At 36.8% G+C, this 16,334-nt stretch overlaps 1 protein-coding gene across 10 annotated transcripts in view; it reads left to right on the top strand.

The window, feature by feature from the left end:
* The window catches only part of ALS2 (alsin Rho guanine nucleotide exchange factor ALS2), a 217,382-nt gene extending 201,072 nt beyond the window's left edge, over positions 1-16,310 (top strand). For all 10 annotated transcript variants that reach the window (XM_084524332.1, XM_084524334.1, XM_084524333.1 and 7 more), the window contains 15 exons: positions 1,038-1,136; positions 1,635-1,799; positions 4,094-4,205; positions 4,545-4,622; positions 4,719-4,852; positions 6,996-7,163; positions 8,215-8,332; positions 8,922-9,079; positions 9,774-9,896; positions 10,932-11,108; positions 11,522-11,567; positions 12,477-12,538; positions 13,152-13,301; positions 13,582-13,678; positions 15,052-16,310. In XM_084524332.1, the coding sequence (XP_084380458.1) occupies positions 1,038-1,136; positions 1,635-1,799; positions 4,094-4,205; positions 4,545-4,622; positions 4,719-4,852; positions 6,996-7,163; positions 8,215-8,332; positions 8,922-9,079; positions 9,774-9,896; positions 10,932-11,108; positions 11,522-11,567; positions 12,477-12,538; positions 13,152-13,301; positions 13,582-13,678; positions 15,052-15,090 (1,726 nt within the window). In that variant the 3' untranslated portion in view covers positions 15,091-16,310. The remainder of the gene's footprint in view (positions 1-1,037; positions 1,137-1,634; positions 1,800-4,093; positions 4,206-4,544; positions 4,623-4,718; positions 4,853-6,995; positions 7,164-8,214; positions 8,333-8,921; positions 9,080-9,773; positions 9,897-10,931; positions 11,109-11,521; positions 11,568-12,476; positions 12,539-13,151; positions 13,302-13,581; positions 13,679-15,051) is intronic.
* Positions 16,311-16,334: the final 24 nt, after the last annotated feature.

Here is a 16,334-nt window from a genome sequence, read left to right as displayed (position 1 = left end):
ATTTATCCACAGGTATGCTCACTGCCTTCCCAACAGACTCTGTAACTGTGTGATTAAAAACTTGTTATTTTATAAAAACTGAAACTGAGGTAATCAGGTGCAGGATGGAGGGAGAGAGTAGTAAAACAGTTGAGAAATAATATTATGGTCCTATTGGTTTCCAGCTGTATTTTCAAAGTTTTGAATTGGAGAGGAAGCCGAAATGTGGTCAGGCTTCCGTCATTTTTAAAATGCACCTTAGCTACGTCAAGCTAATGTCAAACTACAAAACCAGATTAGAACTTTGGTCATTTATAACCAGTAAGTGTAATTAATTAACCATAGTGATTTGGGGGTTGTTGGAGATGGAAATATTGCAAACAAATTCACAACAGGAATTAAATGCGTTCGTATTTTTGCAATAATCGCTATGACTATCAAATGCGTGTACTTATATTTCAGTATGTATGCTGTTTTCTCAACACTCAGCAATAGTAATATGTTGTTGGGGTAGATGTGCTCTCAGGAGAATCTTCGTAACTGGATTTTAATCTCTTCACAAGATCAAAACCAGCAAATAAGTTGTCTGCTCAGGCATATTGAAAATATGAACCGTTCTGTATAACTTCTTGAGCGTGATTGGAGGCTAGCATCTTTACTTTTTTTTTGTTTTGTTTTAATGTTCTTTATAGTGATATGTTCTCAATTCCATGGAATAAAGGTACATTTGAGTTACCAAGACTTGAAGACAGCAAAGGTAGACCTAGGATGTGAGAAGACTTGTAGCATTTACAAAGCTGAGAAGAACACTGCTGTGTGGTAGAGAGGGAAACACATACAAGAATGTGCCAAAATCAAACAAGAAAAGCAGTACAGACTAAATTGGTCTAGTGATGCTGAAATTCCTGCTTTTGCTCCTTAAATAAAGCTGTAGCTGTTGTAGTTAGAGATGCATTAAAATAATATAGAGCATGCTGATTTTAGAACAAATGTCATGTCTTTTTTATGAAATGCATTTGTATTACAGCTGCTTATGTTCCATTTCTGTGCACTGACAGATATGGTGAATACAGAGTGCCAAACAAAGCCTTGAATAAGGATGACCATTATGTGGGATATTGGAAGGAAGGCAAAATGTGCGGGCATGGAGTCTACAGGTAACATAGCACTTGCGTTGCCCCCTTTGCAGAAAGGAGAGCGGGGCTCATGCTCTGGCACACAGTTCCCTTACAAAGCCTCTGTATCCCTGTATGTAGTCTTCTAGTTGCATTTCAGACTCGTTATTATAGCTAGCTTGGTTTATTTTCTGCTTTGATTTTTGGTGGATTGTTCACTATTGTACTCATACTGTGTTCTGTTGTTAATATCTATTACAGTGTTGCTAACACTTCCCAATAATTCATTATACTCTTTTTTCAGAGGGATAAATATAACCTCTAATATCCTTGTTTGGTGGGGAGAGGTTACCTTTAAAACAAAACATCAAATTCAAAAACATAAAAAGTTTGCTGACATCCCAAATATCCTTTAATTATAGTTTTTGCTTGGTGTGGCTGCATTGTTGTTTTGAAAAGAAAAGAGGAAGATTTGATGGGGCAAAAAAGGCGGGGGGGGGGGGCAGATTATGGGAATCTTACTCTTTTTCTTCATTATAGCTATGCTACCGGTGAAGTTTATGAAGGGTGTTTTCAGGATAATATGCGTCACGGCCATGGTCTGTTGCGCAGTGGGAAGCTGACCTCTTCCTCTCCCAGTATGTTCATTGGACAGTGGACAATGGATAAGAAGAGTGGTTATGGGGTTTTTGATGATATCACAAGGTAACACTTCAGTTGTTTGAATCCTTAAACACTGGTGTGACATACAATTGCAGAAAGAGTGGGAAAGGGTTTGATCTAGTACTAGCAGTAGTAGTACAGGTGCTTATGTTCCTATTTGTAGAAGGTATTCTGGGTTGATAATCTAAAGAATGGATCCAGGGGTTTTGTTGATGTATCTAGAGTTGTTACTGCATTTTTTTAAGCCCTACTTTCCTGTCATATTCCTGCCTGACAGCTAGCACTGAATATGGTATCTCACTGAGGGATACTGTGTTATTGCTGAAAATGTTTCTTGTGAATAGTATGAGAGGAATATTCTTTTTGTCTCAGGCCTATAAGATTGAGTTGCTTAGTGACCTGATATCCAGGGCTAGGTAAACTTTATCTCAGGCTCGGGCATTGCTTTGGCTTATTCTTTCAGTGCAGTGGAGGAAAGATGCTTCTTCTAAGAGCAGTTTAGTGAAGGTTTCAGAAACAGAACTGTTTCCAAATTGTAGTAAATTTATACATAAAATAAATTGTGTCTGAGCACAGACCAGTGTAGTCTTCTTGGTCACCAATTCAATGCTGCTTTGTTCCTGAAAAAAGGTCTTTTGGTGAGAGCCCAAGAAACCAGGTTTAGTTTAACTGGCATGAAAGCTCACTTCAGTAAAAAGACTGGAGGGGAAAGAGATATGTGTCCTTTTCTGAAACAGAGCTATTTTAACACCTGTGGGTGTTACCTGACCTCAGTTTTGCATTTAGTCTTGATGTGGTAGTGGTGGTGGTTTTTTTTTGTTGTTGTTGTTTTTATTATACTCTAGCCATAAGATGTCTCTGCATTCGTTATTCATCTACCTAAGACAAGCTAAAGAGATGAGAGCTTTTCTGGCAGATCCACTCACCTCCAGAATCTGTATATGTAGTGGCAGTTCATGGGGGTGGGTGAAGGAGGGAATGTGGCATTTGCTTTCTGTTGCAGTTACTCAAATCTGAGTCCCTTTCCTTCTTATCTCAGAAGGTTATATGAGTGTGTTTGTTGCCAAAGAATTCATTTTCTTCACTTCTTACTCTTCAGCCCAAGAAAACAAGGTGTAGCTGCAGAATCGTTCCATAATTTGTCATTATTGCAAATTAGACATCCGTGTAAGCAGGGCTTCTGTTCTGTCATTTGTCCATCTGGTAACTGCATATGCTGCATTTGTCTCCTTAAGAAGCTGTTACTCAGCGGAGACCCCTGTAGCAGACACGAGATATCAGACCAGCATCCTGCTAGGTTGTGAGTCTAAGCATCTAGAAGATATCCCTGAATTTGCATTGAAGGCTGGATTTTATCTCTACTGTGACCATAATTTTGTGGATACTAAAATCAAAATGCTCAGTAATAACAGAGTTCTGTTAAATCAGTCACTAGTTTCCCTCTAAAAGTAAACAAATTGTCCCGGATAAGTCAGTTTTGTTTATTGCTTGTATACTGCAAACAACTTATTTTTAAGAACAACTGGAAAGAGAGAGTTTGAAAAGATTCGTGGCTTGTTTCAAACACTAATCTGACATCTGTGGACTTAAACACTCAAATGTTTTAAATAGTTTGAAAGAGGTGGATATTTACTTGAGAAACCTTTAATTGTCTTATCATTTTTTTTCTTAGCATGACCTTTTTTCAGTTATATTATCCAAAGACTTGCTACACTGTAGCCTTATTTCCTCACAATTTTTCTGCTCCAGTATTATTTTTGAAATGTCATAAGATGTTGTAGGTCTCCCTCTTCGTCCCCAGGTAGAACAACTTGATTTCTTTATTATCTCTTCAAATTGAATCATCTGAGTTTAGGTAAAGAAGTCAAAAGTTTTGGAAACAAATTGCCTAAAATAAGCTTATTGCATCTGTTCTAAATAACTGTCAAATATGTTGGTTAGATGTTAGTGAAGCTGAAGGTCTCTCCTTGTGTACCACTTGTTTGCTGATCTAGATGAGACTTAAATTTCCCTGTTTCTTATTTTCTGTAACTACAAATTGAGTTCTTTTGGGTAGGAACCGGGCTTTAACACTGTTTGAGATCATCAGGAACAGTTTCCTTGGATGTAGTCGAGTTATAATTGTGAAAAGACTTTTTTTTTTTTTACAATTTCTTTCTATCAAAAAAAAACTTGCATCCATTAAGCTAGTGAAACTAGATTGGCAGACTTGAAACAAGTGCTGTATGACTCCTTTTTAATGGTTTCTAATGGTCAAATACCACAATAACGCCAAAGAAAGGAAGGATATAAATGTACTACTTAAATTGTATTATTCCTACTTCATTTTTCTTAAGAGGAGAAAAGTACATGGGAATGTGGCAAGATGATCTCTGCCAAGGCAATGGTGTCGTGGTTACTCAGTTTGGATTGTATTATGAAGGAGCCTTCAGCACCAACAAAATGATGGTGAGTTGAGCACTAGACTTTGTGCTGTAATGACTAGTCCTCTAGGTGTGGTAGCTTTTTGGGGTAGATGGGTGGTCATGCAACAGTATGTTAGGTTGTATAAAACTTGCTGTACTTCTAACCTTCTGTTGTCCTGTGTTGCATTTTTTATTTTATTTTTTTTACTTCCTATGTAATCCCTGCTTTGTTTTACCTAGTGCTACTACAGAAACTGCTATTTTTGTGTTTAAAAAAAAAAAATAAATCCTAAGGATTAATAAACATTTCAGTGTATCTCCAGATCCGCAGTGTGGCTTTCTGTTATACTTACTGCTCTGTTATTGGTGATTCTGTTTATAGGGGACTGGCATTCTGCTTTCTGAGGATGATACAGTCTATGAAGGGGAATTTTCAGATAACTGGACTCTGAGTGGAAAGGTTTGGTATTAGTCATTTGTCTACTTACAATCTTAAAAACAAATCCCCTGGGAAACAGTACAGGAAAATAGTTGTTTTTTTCTCTATTCTCTCAAGGGAACCTTAACCTTGCCGAATGGAGACTATATTGAAGGTCTCTTCAGTGGAGAGTGGGGATCTGGGATAAAAATCACAGGAACCTACTTCAAGCCTAGCTTATATGAGAGTGAGAAGGACAAGCCTAAAGTATTGTGAGTATTAAGTAAGAAATTTCTGATGTGTTTCAGTGAGACTTTGGAATGTAACTATTGGCCTTTTTTTCAAAGTCCAATTAAACTGTTTTTTGTTTTTTGTTTTCAAAAAAAGGTAAGATTTTGAGAACACCTTTCCTGTTTTTATTCCTTTTCCATACCCCTTAGAAAAATAACCGTAACCTTTTCTTTAGCTGTTGTTGCATTCATATTACTAATTGAGCGGTAAGTAAATAATGGTGTGAAATTACAGGTGATTTGACATGCTGCTACTGACTTGTAGCAGTCCCAGAATTTTTTTATACCTGGACTGACTGTTAGAACCGGAGTTCGTATCTGCTAATAATTTGATTGTATTTGTGAGAGAGAATAAGTTTCATTTGAGGGATTACATCAATTAACAGAAAGAAGAGAAATCTGTAATTCCTCTGTTGGCAACTTAATTTACTTAATATCACTTAATAGGCTCAGTGAGGGTACATTTGGACAGAATTTAATAGTTACTACACCTCTTCCAAACAGAGCATAAGAAAATTACAGAATAATTGCTGAATTGGGGGAGAAAACAAACAAAAAAAATTTAAATGTTATGACAAAGATAATATTGAAAAGCATCCGTAATACTATTTGTAGCAGTTGTATTAAATCAATGTGCTAATTGTCTCCGGAAGAAATATGTGTTCTATTTAAGTCATAATTTAGATCTTCCAGTAGAAGAAATTTAAGTAAATTTTAAGAGTTGTGGATGAAAGTTCAGTGTTTAGTACAACTACGTGCTGGTCTTCAATACTAGTAATAGTTGTACAGGTTTCAGTATCTTTGAAGCTTACTCTCAAATTTCCTATTAAAATGGGAAACAGAACTTTATTTTAACCTAGATTACTTCTCAGTGTGCTTCCTGAAGCATTCACTGGTAATTTCTTTTGACAGTGCTGACAACTACAACAGGATGTGAGGTTAAGCAGGCTTCCCTGCTGTACTGAACACTTGCAACCATAGCAGCTGTCTGCTTTTTACCCCAGTAGGGAGTCTATGAATAAATGTATGTATGTATTTGTGAAGATTGCTTGTGGAAATGAGGGTTTCATCGACCCTTTTCAGGATCTCTTGAAGTTGAAAATCTTCTGATATCATTTTGTGGAAAGGCTTAACATCTACTTCTGCTTTGTGAGACTGGAAACATGGGAACTAATAACACTGATTTTTTTTTTCCCATCTGAATTTTGTGGGAGGGGGAAAAAAATAGGGAAGGTTGGCAGTTTCTGCTACTTAATTTAAATCAAGATAAAACTATTAACCCAGGCAGTGTTTATTTCAAAGCCCTAAATTTCATTGTGTGCTTGATATACAGGGGGGACATCACATCTTGGTTTCTATTTTGGCTGTAGAGGATCCCAGAGCTTTGGCTATCAGTGAAAAGATGCCTGCACTGGCTTTACTCCCAACCAGCATGTCCCTAGTATGTGATGCAGCATTACCTGTAGATAATACTTTAGGGACAGAAACCATAGATCCATTCTCACTATTTATGTGTGTGGATAGGCTTTTTGTACATTCTAGAATTGTGACGTGTTTGGGACATCTTTGTACTATATTCTTATATCAATGTGTCCTAAGCCTTGTGAATGAATAATACCAGTGGTGGAGATAAGCCCCCTCAATTGCAGTATGTCCTGTTTTCTTGGAAATCAGATCAATGCTTTTCCTGCTTATACAAGCTGTTCCTTGGAATAATACAAGAAAGAGTAAGACTGACTTGTGTATTATAATGTTCATATTTATTCCTACATGTAGGTATTAAAAATGTTGTAATCTTGTAACTTTATAATCTGTTGCATGGATTAATGTATGCTTTAAGGCTGTTCCTTGATGAGGATAAAAATGGTAAGGATAAATGATTTCTGTCTAAATTTCATTTTACCAGCTTTTTGTGAGTTTTTTTTAAGAGGTGTTGGAGTTGAGACATGCATGTAAGTAGGTCTGGGTTTATTCTTAGTGATAAACTGTAAGAGACTAAGTATACCAGTTTTTGATTAAAATAGTTTGAGATACTTGTGCCTAACTTCACCTTAGTGGTTTTTGTAGCTGTATGTGTTGTTTCAAGACTATTCAATTTTAACAGACTAACTGGTGGTTTTATTAGGCGGAAACTTGGGATCCTGGCAGTGCCTCCTGATGAGAAATGGAAGGCAGTATTTGAAGAATGCTGGAACCAGCTTGGCTGTGAGAGCCCAGGTCAGGGGGATAGATGGAAGGCTTGGGACAACATTGCAGTGGCCCTGACTACCAACCGACGGCAACACAAAGACAGGTTAGTTCCTAGAGAACGTAGTCAGCATGTTGAAGAAAGTATTCAGAAAGAAACTGGAATTCATTACTAGTCTAGGCCAGAAACTAACTGTAAAAGTTCAGTTAAAACAAACAACAACAAATAAATAAAAAACAGAATCAGAACTCTGACTACTCTGCACTGCAAACATCTCCCTTTCAGGGACATGTTGATGTTTAGGATTAGGTGATTGTTACAGTCTGTTAAATGCTTTGTTGTGTATGAATGAGGTGCTAGCTGATTATTGCCAGAAAATCAATATTTTGTTAGGTAGTTACTGTGTCCAGCTGCCCAGGAAGGGAACGTTCAGTTGTCATAATTCAAATCTGTGCAGAAAAGCAGGGAAGTAGAGTGAATGAAAATTCAAGGGGTGGGAAGGCTTAGAGAGCTGGAGAACTTCGAAAGTAAGTACAGTATTTCTGGAAACTGATGTTTGGAGTATAAGGAAACTTCTTGAAACAGCCTTCTCAGGATGTTGCAGAAAAATCTCATTTCACAGACTTGACTCTGCAAGGTAAGAGAACTGAGTAGGCAAGATCAAGGGATTAGTGGAGGAAACTGGCTTTTTAGCAGCAAGAAATTTACCATAAGAATGCTAATGTGACTTCAGTTAATACTGCTGATAGCCAGGAAATACGTAGTAACAAGCTTCTCATAGTTATAGCTGTCTGTCAGGGTGGGCATCAGTGTCTTCCATGTTCCTGATTTTGCAGAGTTGAGACTTTTGTGTTAAAATAAGTCTATGGGTGATTATTTCCACAGTGCTGGTTCAGATTCAGTTTTGCTGAAGTAAAGGTGTAGAATTTTTGTGCAACAAGTGTGGGAGAAATGGAGAAGTTCAGGCTGAAGAATTCTGTCAGACTTTTAAAGTTAAGGGGAATGAGCGGATTGACCAGTTTCCTATGTGTGCTTCCATCTTTTTCTTTATGGCTCATCACTTTCTTGTAGTAGCTTCCACATTTAATTTCAGTTTTATTAATTCTGCGTGTGTCAACCAATCTGTAAAATGTTTTTGTCCTTCTTATAACTGCAGTCCAGAATTACTGAGCCGTTCACATACTCAGACACTGGAAAGTTTGGAATTCATTCCACAACACATTGGTGCCTTTACCCTGGAAAAATATGAAAATATCAAAAAATATTTGATAAAGGTATTGTGACTCTTAAAAGCTCAAGTAGCATGTTGGCAAAGCAGACCAAACTCATTTACTTGTGTAAGAGCTTCCCTCAACCCCTTTCGTTTATGTTTATAATCCATGTTTATATCGATTCATATTTACTCTGAACTTCCTAAATAATTGAGTTTAATCCATAACTAAGACTAAAATCATTGTGCATCTAATGGATAGTACCTCAGTTTCTGCTGAGTTACTGTTTTGATTTTTATGCGTTGGATCCTAGTAGAGCATGATAAAATGCTTGCTGAATATTTGATGTTAGTTTTAATAGTATTGGACAGATGACTTGTCCAAGTAGTAGCACAAATTCCTGATTAGTGTTGATTCCTGTATGAGCCTGTATTCAGCTAATACATAAATGTTATCATTCAAATGTTTTTATATCTTATCATCACAAGTGTTTTTATAAAGTTTGCTGATTTTTTAATTAACGTGTCTGTCATTTTTGCTTCAAATTATGTTGTTGGATTTCTGATCTGTCTTTAGTTCTTTTTTTTTTTTTTTTTTTTACAGCTTGTCTAGCATTGACCTATCTGACTATGCAATTAATATTTCACATCAGGCATGTGATACTCCTCTCCATCCATTGGGCAAGCTGGTGGAAACACTGGTAGCTGTCTACAGAATGACCTATGTTGGAGTAGGAGCTAATCGACGATTACTGCAGGAAGCTGTGAGAGAGATCAAGTCCTACCTCAAACGCATCTTCCAATTGGTTAGGTAATAAGACTCTAAAGTCTAATTACTGCTGAATTCATTGAAGATACTGTGTGTACTGAATCAGTCTAGTGTTTATGTAGTCTGAGTATGCCAACATCTTTACTCTGTTTTGGGTGTTAGTTATCTTTTCTTAAACTTTTTAAGGAGTTTTGCGTATTACGTCAAAAAAAAAATCTTCACCACAGGGAATTACATCCTGCATTGTTTTTTAAAATACACCTAGAGAGAGTTCAACATGGATTTCCAATTTAGTGTCTGTCTTTTCACACAGTGAATATTTATTCTTCAAAAGGTATATAAGAGCAGTGATAACACAGAATTGCAGAGTATTCCACTGAAGTTGTTAGAAACATGGCTCATCCATGTTGATATGAAGTGTTTGCTTAGATTCTTGAGGGCAATTAAAGCATTAATTGGAGTATTTTTGCTCTCATTACCAGAATCCAAATTAATAACCATTAGATGTACAGTATGATTTACCTGGAATAAAACTTATAAAGACCATACCCTACAATGCTAAAGATACCTTTGCTACTCTGACATCATCTCCCTTTGGTCAAGGCTTCTATTATCTATACTGTCTTAGTCTGCTGTGTTTTATTTCAGCTGACTTTTCTTTCCAAACATCTCCTCTGATGCTTTATTTTGTGTAAGCTTCTTGATGTCTTAAGTTGCTATATGTATTGCCATTTAGGTTCTTGTTTCCTGATCTTCCGGAAGAGGGCAGCACAATCCCATTTGTGGCAACAGAGACAAAGGGAAGGCGATCATTCTGCAGTGGGAAGTCTGACTCCAGATCAGAATCTCCTGAACCAGGGTACGTAAAGGGCAGGGAGGGATGGTGGTGGCTGTGAACTAATGAAGGCCTTACCTTTTTCCCATCCCTTTCAAGAAAGAGTTGTTAACAGAAATGAAGATAAGCACAGGTTTAATTTATGCATATAAACGGATGGTTTTTTTAGTTTTGATGACAGATTTGGTTAAGTGAACTTCTGTGTGTTGGCTGCAAGCATTTCATTCCTGTTCCATGCGATGGTTCTGTACTTAAGCCCAAACTTGCTTTTGTCTTTTGGTAGGAAACAAGCTCAGACTTGGGCCTGAACTTCAGAAAAATATTTGGTGTTTGAGCACTGGGCTAATGCAGGTCCAGTGCATGCATACTGCATTGTAAAAGTGATGTGGACCTCAGCCTTGAGTCCACCATTGTCATGTCCACAGCTGCCTCAGCTGTGGGCAGCATGAGGAAAGAGGGATCAGCAGAGAGACCCCAGTGAGCTGTGCAGGTGGTATTAGTAGGTACCCCATGTTCAGCTTTTCCTATTAGGTTTGCAGCTTCATGAATTCAGTAGCTACTTGTCATTAAACCTCACTCGTTCGTGTGAGTGTGTGGAGCTAGGTCAGGTACCTTCATGGGTCTTTGACTATTTTGTAGATTGTGATTTGAAGTTAAGCTATCAGCAGAGTGGCTTAGAATGAGGGCAAAATGATTAGCTTGAAGATGCAGGTCCAATTTGAACCGTAATGAAGTATCTGGCTTTTATGTTCTATAGGTCAGAGATACAATGCTCTGTTTAAAACACAAAAAAAGCCCAACACAGTTGTGTGTTGTGGTTCCTCACCACCCTCAAAAGATGCCTTATGTGTGGACTGTAAAGTTACTGTTAAGTATTTCTCAGCACATATACTACTTGACTGATTTTTTTGTTTGTTTGTTTACTGTATTATCTTTCCTCATAGAACAGGCTCATACTAAACTAAAGGTTTGTTTTAATCATTAATTTTCTTCATCCCATTTTTATAGGTGCTTCTTCTTAAAGTCTTTCTCTTGACCTCCATCTCTATTTTTTTTTAGGTATGTGGTAACCAGTTTTGGCTTGCTGCTCCCTGTATTACTGCCACGACTCTATCCACCTTTATTTATGTTATATGCCTTAGACAATGAGCGTGAGGAAGATATTTACTGGGAATGTGTTTTACGTCTAAACAAACAAAATGATACGGCTCTTCTAAGTTTTCTTGGAGTGCAAGCGTGAGTATGTTTCAACAATAAAGCAAAACTTAAAATAAGATTATAGTATGTAATTAGATAAAGCAAATTAAAAAAAAAAAAAAAAAAAGGTTGTCCTGAGTGGTTTTTCTCTGATAAAAATGTATCTAGCTATATCTTCAAGCTAACTACTGTGGTGGAGAGTATGAATCAAAACTTCCCTCTTGCAAAAAGGTGGGGAGAGCAGGAGGAAGGAATGTTGGTAACACTACAAAACCAGAGGGAGATATTTCAAATCTAGCTATCTTTCAGCTGTCTCAGTTAGATGTAGTTCTTCCTGCTGGAAGAGTTGCTTTCTCAGAGGAGAACATGCTGGCTTCATTTTCGTAAGGTTAAATATACTTTAAGACCAATAAGCTCTTATTTCTGAAAAGATTGTGTTGGGTTTCTTGCAGGAAATTTTGGCCAGGAACTGTGTCCATCCTTGGTGAGAGTAGAAAGGTACGTTCATTGGGCCTTAGCTTATTGTGTGCTTTGCCTAGTGCTTCGTTAAAGAATCTGAGATAATAAAGGGTCAAAGAACTTTCAGCCAACCCTTCTGCTGAAGAGATGCTATATTATCTTGATCCCTAATATGTTTTTTTTTTGCTACTTAAAAGCTACATCAGTATTTTCTTGCAATAGCTGTCAGTCTGGCTTTGTTACTTACTGTTTTACTCTGAAAGAAATACTAGTTCAGGAAGATGCTTGTAACCATTTTGCTTGGACACTGATTGCAGAAAAAGTATGAGAATAAATGTCAAGGAAGTTTTCAAGGTGTTTAGGAGTTGTACCATTATACACTTTCTGATTATGAGAATTGAATAATTTCTATTCAGTCATTACCTTGACAGTGGCTGAACACTGGTATTAAACAGTAGTAGTAATATGTTATTCCATCTCTGTGCTCCAGTAAGAGTGATTTTAATAATCATTCAGAAAGTCATTGGCTCAGTTACTTACTAAGAGCTAACATTTATACTTTTGTTTGCTCTAAGCCTTTGGGTCTGTGATTATTGACCGGTATGACTTCCAGATTTCAACTATTCTCCTGTTAAGGTTCCCTCCTGACTGTTAATGATTAAGATTCACCGATTCTTAGTTCTCCTTGACCATGAAAATACACAAAAAGTCTCTGATTCTCATAATATATTCAGTGTTTGGTACAGAATTCCCAGAACGTTAAATGAAACTCATACAAATAATACGTAGACAGATATCCTGGATGACTTCAGCTTGCTGGCATGTTCCCTTCTCATAGCACTTCAAATCTCAAAAAGGCTTTAATGGCAGTGTTGCATGATATGCTGCTTTTTCCCCATAAGAGTGGGTTGCTAACCCTGAATGACAAATCTTCTCACGGTTACACAGGTATCATCAAACACAAAGGATGCCTGCTTTGCCTCTGCAGTTGAATGTTTACAGCAAATCAGGTAATTCTCTGAAGTTACTTTCAGTTATTTGCTGTTTCTGCTATAGTGGATCTACTCAAATGATTCTTTATCTGTCACTTTTTTTGTTGTTCACCTTGCTAGTAGAGGTCAGCTAGAACTTTCAGAGTTCCTGCTACAAATGTTACAAAGCGTCCCAATGGAAAACGCAGTATAGCTGTGTAAATGCCAGTACTTGAGAAATGTCTATAGGACAACACCTAAAATCAAAAGCAGGAAGATATCTAATTAAGTATGCGTGTGAATATTTGAACAGTTATGACAAAACGACCTATGTTTCAGGAGGTTTCCGTTTCTGTCAGCTGACAGAATTCTGCTGTAAGAATTGAAGTAGAAACTGATATTTTCTTCTCTTCAACAATGTTTAACCAGCTTAAAACTGTGAGGACAGTCTTGCTTGCAGTGGTGAACCTTGAGCCTGTGATTATAGCCTGGGGTCTATTATACAGCCTTTGCAGCTGTTGTGGCTGCTGTGCTTTGATCTGTCTTATCTTCTTGGGTCAGGGGATAGCTAGCTAGCAAACTGTCTTCCAAATTTAGTTGCAGATATATAACTTCTTATTGTTAGTCCGATTTGCTTTTGCTCTCCAAACAGTACAACGTTTACCCCAGCTGACAAATTGAAGGTGATCCAGCAGACTTTTGAAGAGATATCTCAGAATGTACTTGAGAGTCTTCAGGAAGATTTTCTGTGGTCCATGGATGACTTATTTCCTGTTTTTCTCTATGTGGTGCTACGAGCCAGGTAGGTGCTAGCAGTGGTATCAGCCAATAAGCTGAGCATAGGCTGTATGAGTACTCATTTCTATTAAATACTCCTACTTCTCATTATAGGCCTAATTATTATCTTTTTACAACTTAGTACATTTTATGTTTTGGTTGTTGGCTTTGGCCTGAATAAATTTTAGAGAGTTAAACTGAAATGGATGCAACCTCAGAATAAGGCTAGGAAAAAGCATAGTTTTTGCCCAATGTTGTGTAGTCTTCACCTTTTTGGTTTTTGTGTCTCTCCCACCATGTACCAGGATAAGGAATTTGGGGTCTGAGGTGCACTTAATCGAAGACTTGATGGATCCTTACTTGCAGCATGGGGAACAAGGCATCATGTTCACTACCTTGAAGGTATGAAAATTATTCAGGGTTATTAATTTTTTTCCTGGTTGATTAAAGTTGCTTAATTCCTAACAATCAGTTTGGGAAAATTCTGTGAACATTAGGTTTTAACTTGGGTATTCTGGTCACTGTTTTAATTAGGATGAACAACAAAATTTAACATAAAGCTTAGGATAACAATTACAGAAACTGTGAAGACAATGGTGCAATTTGCAAATGTACTTTATTCAAATGTCATACAAGTTGCTATTGACTATTCTGCATGCTCACTTGTATCATGTTTGTCCCCTGTGACTTAAACTTCATTCCAATTTTTATGAAAGGAATAAAGTGATTCCTTGGAGATGAACCATTCTGATGATATTTAAATCAAATACCACATCAAGATGCCACAGGAATTCAATTTTGCAAGATAAATGGAAAAAAATACATGATCTAAATTCTCTACATTCTAATTTGTATTCTTCTCTTTATAAGTATGGAAAAGGGGAGAGTCTTCTCTGGTAGTAACCCATTGTACAGCTAGGACCTCTGTAGTTGAAAGTAAGCTCTTTCGGTTCATGAAAACTGTTCAAACAAGTGAGTTTCATGACAAGTCAGGTGTGTGGAGCTTTTCTGTGGAGCTGTTTCAGGGGAAGGCTGTTAAACTGAAAAATGAAAAATCACAAGCTGAGCTGCTAGCTGAATGTTGTTGTTTTCTGTTTGTACAAACTGGAAATAAAGTTTGGTGCAGAGTTTTCATCCCTGTAACAGTGCTGCAAGAAGGAAGGTTTGAATTGGTTAAACTTTCTTTGAGAATCTCTTTATTTAGTAGAGACAATCTTACTTGATGTTACCTGAAACAATTATATGAAGTTTCTTGTCATGGCTGACCAAATGCATATTTGATCCAGCATTAAGGAGTGGTTAGCTATTAGCAACAGGTCAGATATAAAAGTTAAGATCAGGGCATTTATCTAGGTGGTAGAAGCTTTGCTTTTCAGTCTGTGTGTTTTTGAAATGTATGAATCTGTGTGTCCTTGTAGTGTAAGAAAATACTTTCATTTTTGGGTCCTTTTATCAAAAGGTGAAGAGAGTTGTTAGCAGAAAATTAATTTCACCTTAGCAAAGTCGGGAACCAAATTATGTAGAGTCCCAGATCATGCTGTATTGCTTCATTAGGAGTTGGACATAATTTGTAACTTAAAAGCTGCTGTTCATTTTGCTTGTTTACTGCATCAGAAAATGTTTTACAATTTTACTGTATTGTACCTTCTTCCAGAAGGCCTAGTCCTCATTTTTTCTCCTATCCAACAAAACAAATAAACCTTTTTGTGTATGATGCTTTTATCAGCTTGCTGAAAACTAGGATGTATGCTAAAATGAATTTTGTTTTAATTCAGGCATGCTACTACCAGATTCAACATGAAAAACTTACCTAGACCATCGTTTACGGCCTGGCTGTTTGGGTGGAACTTCACTACAACTACTTTGTTTCCCTGAAATTGCACTTAAAATAGAGAACACTGTTGCAGTTCTCTTGTTACAGATCAACATACTCAGTTGTTATTTTTGAACTTTCAATTTTAAGATTGGAAATATGTGAAATGTTGATGAAGACAGAAGCTTGGTTTGTCGAGTACTTGCTAAGAGATCTCTTCCTATTCTAACAGATCACTTGCTCCTTTTAAATTAACAATAGTACAAAAAGGCATGGCATCTACATAGAGTACATGTGAAAGTCTGGACCGCATGGCTTCTAAAGCAGTAGGTTTCTTTTTATTATTCCTGGTTTGTCAGCAGAGATGTTTAAAGAGAATGAGTTGCACCACAGAACCATTCAGTCTTCCTGAATTAAGTTTTTAGGTTTAAGAATAGACATGTTAGTATTTATAATGGGCATCCTATAGTGTGTTTTGGCTGTAAAGATTTTGAAGCATCTGTTCGAAACAGTTGCTGAATGCAGTATTAATGTGCTGTTTTAGAAGTAATCACACTATTATGGACTTCCCTGTTTACTAGAATTATAAATATAGAGGCATTCACCATGCTTTCTGTTAATGAAATGAATAAAGAGGCACTGACAAATTCAAATTTTGGCACTGAATTTAAATGTTCAATCTGACGGTGTTTAGTTCCATTACTCTGAGGTCTAACGACAAACTTTCTGTAGAAGCTCATGTGATAGGAGAATGGGAACGTGCTCTTGAATAAGCTGACAATGGATTATGTCTGAGACTTTTGCTTGCTAACTTATTTGGTTATTTATATGTCAGGGTGAAAGAAGTCCACCTTGTTGCATTTTTGAATATGTAAAGGACAAATAATTTTCTTTGGGGGGGGGGTTTGTGTGTGCATTTTTCTGTGGTTTATGGTTAACCTTATTTATATGAATACCACTAATGGATAATTTGGGTATTGTAGGTGCTGTTCTTTGCCATGGCTGACACAAAAAAGGGGGGGACCAATTATAGAATGTTATAATGGTTTAAGTTATGTCAAACTACCATAGATAATGCTAATCATATTTTTGAAATAGTAATCACGGCTTGTGTATTGCTACTTAAATGGAAAGAAACATTATGTCTAAAAACTGTTTTGAACAGTGACTGTAACGTAGCAATTTTCATAATAAAGTAAAAAAAGATTGGTCTTTCCGAAATTAATCTTAATTTTGTTGAAGAAA

Source organism: Aythya ferina (assembly GCF_964211825.1).
Source record: "Aythya ferina genome assembly, chromosome: 6".
Lineage (NCBI taxonomy): Eukaryota > Metazoa > Chordata > Aves > Anseriformes > Anatidae > Aythya > Aythya ferina.
The sequence above is the reverse complement of the archived record's forward strand: the minus strand, read 5'-3'. Positions and strand labels throughout refer to the sequence as shown.